General features: G+C 47.5%; 1 protein-coding gene across 1 annotated transcript; it reads right to left on the reverse strand.

Moving 5' to 3' along the window:
- Nucleotides 1-27: 27 nt before the first annotated feature.
- On the reverse strand, nt 28-2,440 carry LOC123177166 (F-box protein At3g17710-like). The gene has a single exon (XM_044591064.1). It carries the CDS (start codon nt 2,431-2,433, stop codon nt 1,300-1,302), a length of 1,134 nt encoding a protein of 377 aa, XP_044446999.1. The 5' UTR covers nt 2,434-2,440; the 3' UTR covers nt 28-1,299.
- Nucleotides 2,441-2,446: the final 6 nt, after the last annotated feature.

Genomic DNA, 2,446 nt, shown 5'->3' on the forward strand with positions numbered 1-2,446 from the left:
TGTATTATCATGGCGCAAGTGCAAATGTTAACTTCAAGATCATTTTGCACATGTCCTTCACAGCTCAAGAGATTAGTACCTCGTAATCTGAACTGCAAGCTTACCAGACAGTGAACTATTTTTTCCTTATGATGGCAGCTGATTGCTTGCACTAGCCTGACAATAATACAACTTTAGGTAAGTTACCAAACAGTATTGTGTGGGGATGGAAATTGGGCACGACAGTTTCTTGAAAACTCTGAATAGGAAACAATCCCTAACGCTCAAATTAACAACCAGAAACTCCAGTAAAAAAACACGAGTAAAAAGGGCGCCACAAACACCAGCCCCAGTTAGTCCTTTCTCATCTTTGCTATCAACTCTACATATGTGATCCTAATTTTCAGAGGAATAGTGTCAGTATAATATTAATTCGTTAAATAGTTAGCAGCCAAAGTGAAGTGATAATTCCAAATGATGCAACAAGAACCTGAAATTATAACAGAGTATTTCAAATGATGCAAGGGATTCATGAAGAAGGAATGAATTGCAGCAGAATATTTCTGAAAAGCTACTACAATTTAATCACTTAATATAACAAGAGTAGTGCTCCAAGCTCTTCTAAAAACCAGGTGCAACTTGCTAGCCAACAAGTAGATAATCAGCTAGCTACCAGCAAAAAATAGAAACAAGACACCCGTGTGCTAAGTTTCAGTATTAAGAAGACCATCAGATAAACTCTACAAATGAAGACATCGGTAAATGGATATAATCCAATTCTTCAATTCAGTAAACAGAGAGAAGAGGCAGCTACATTGCTACCTCGAGTACAGACAAACTACTACATGAAGGGAGAGAGGGGAGGGGGGAGGGGATCTATTCTCCGGTTCAAGAGAACAGTGACACGAGTCAGAACAGTTGCCAACATTTCAAACACTGAACCAAAAGAAAGGAACACAGCCTAACCATGATAACCTTTCTTCTCTTATCAGTACATATTTCACTTGTCCAGCTTATTTTAGGATTGTCTTAGCATCAACACTTATGTCAGCCAAATGATTTATAGTTTTAGCATCTACACTCACGGCAGCCACTTCGGCCCAAAAGGATATTCAGAGAAATATAAGACAACCATGTAACACTCAGAGCTTCTTGATCATAATTTTTTATGGATCAAAAAAGAAGCTAGCGGCCTCATAGTGGATCCAGTTAATACACACTGCGGTTCAGGTGGACACGGGGAGCTAGGCCCATAAGAAACATTACCACAATCAAACGCCCTCAGATGAAAGGCTGTGTGTTGACAACATAATCTTCTGGTCAGATGAAAGGCGACGCGTTGACAACATAACCCTCTAGTGTCGGAAAGAAGGTATGCTGAACAAGAGATTGTTTCAGCCGATTTTGAGTAGGACCAACGCCTCTGTGATGGAAACTGGCAACCAACTTGCCATCCATATCAACCTGAAGTAGCCAATCTCCAAATTTGGCCAGCACAAGCACATGACCATCCCAAGAGGCAAACACCACACAGCAACGTTTGTTAATCTTCCCAAACTGTGCTGTGAGCTCTGCAACCGGCAAATTGACCCGATATTTGAAGGCCCAAACCTCATTGGCATAGTCCTGTGCTATCCAGATATCAATGGATGTCGTCGGATCAGTGAAGATGGACGCAGCAAGCATTCCATCCATCTCAAACAGGTTAGCGGGGCCAGGAGCAACCGGAGCAGACATCTCACGGAACAACTCGGTTGTGGTGTCAAATACCATTATCACGTTGTGCCGGTGCCAATGTAGGCTACCATGGAAGATGACAGATCCGAATGTGTTTATGAGCCTCTCCACATCCCTGCACCCTATGTGCCTGGGCAGCTGGCCGGAGCCTACAGAGAGGATGTAGTAGCCAGCCTGAGCGTCAGGTACCAGTTTGGAGGAAGACAGGTACAGCAGTAGTCTGTACTCCCCAGTTCCAGTTGGGCTGTGTGGATACATCCCCAAGGGTATGAAGCCAGAACGGAGCGGGAGACGAGCAAACTGACGAGTTGCCGGATTACAGAGGACTAAGTAGCCATTGGCCATGGAGAGAAGGAGGAGGCCGTCGCAGGAGGCGAACAGGCGCAAGTAGGCATCATCAAATCGCACGACGGACTGGAGCCGGCCGGTGGCGGCCTGATGCTCCAAGGGGAAGGGGATGGGGATGGTGTCTAAGGAGTGGCCTCCGTAGCCGATGCTGCTCAAGTCGTCGAGGAGAGGGAGGGTGGGCTGGCGGGCGTGGTGGGCGAGGAGGAAGTCGCGGGTGGAGGTGGCGCGGCGCCAGGCGGGGCAGACGGCACGGCAGCGGAGGAGGGATTTGGGGGGCAGGCGGACAAGGATCTCCCAGATGGTGATCTCCTCCGGGAGGCTGCGGTGGGGAGACGGCGCTCTTGCCCTTGCTCTTGCGGTGTCCGCCATGGTGGCCTCGCCG

Source organism: Triticum aestivum, unplaced genomic scaffold (genome assembly GCF_018294505.1).
Source record: "Triticum aestivum cultivar Chinese Spring unplaced genomic scaffold, IWGSC CS RefSeq v2.1 scaffold255511, whole genome shotgun sequence".
Taxonomy (NCBI): Eukaryota; Viridiplantae; Streptophyta; class Magnoliopsida; order Poales; family Poaceae; genus Triticum; species Triticum aestivum.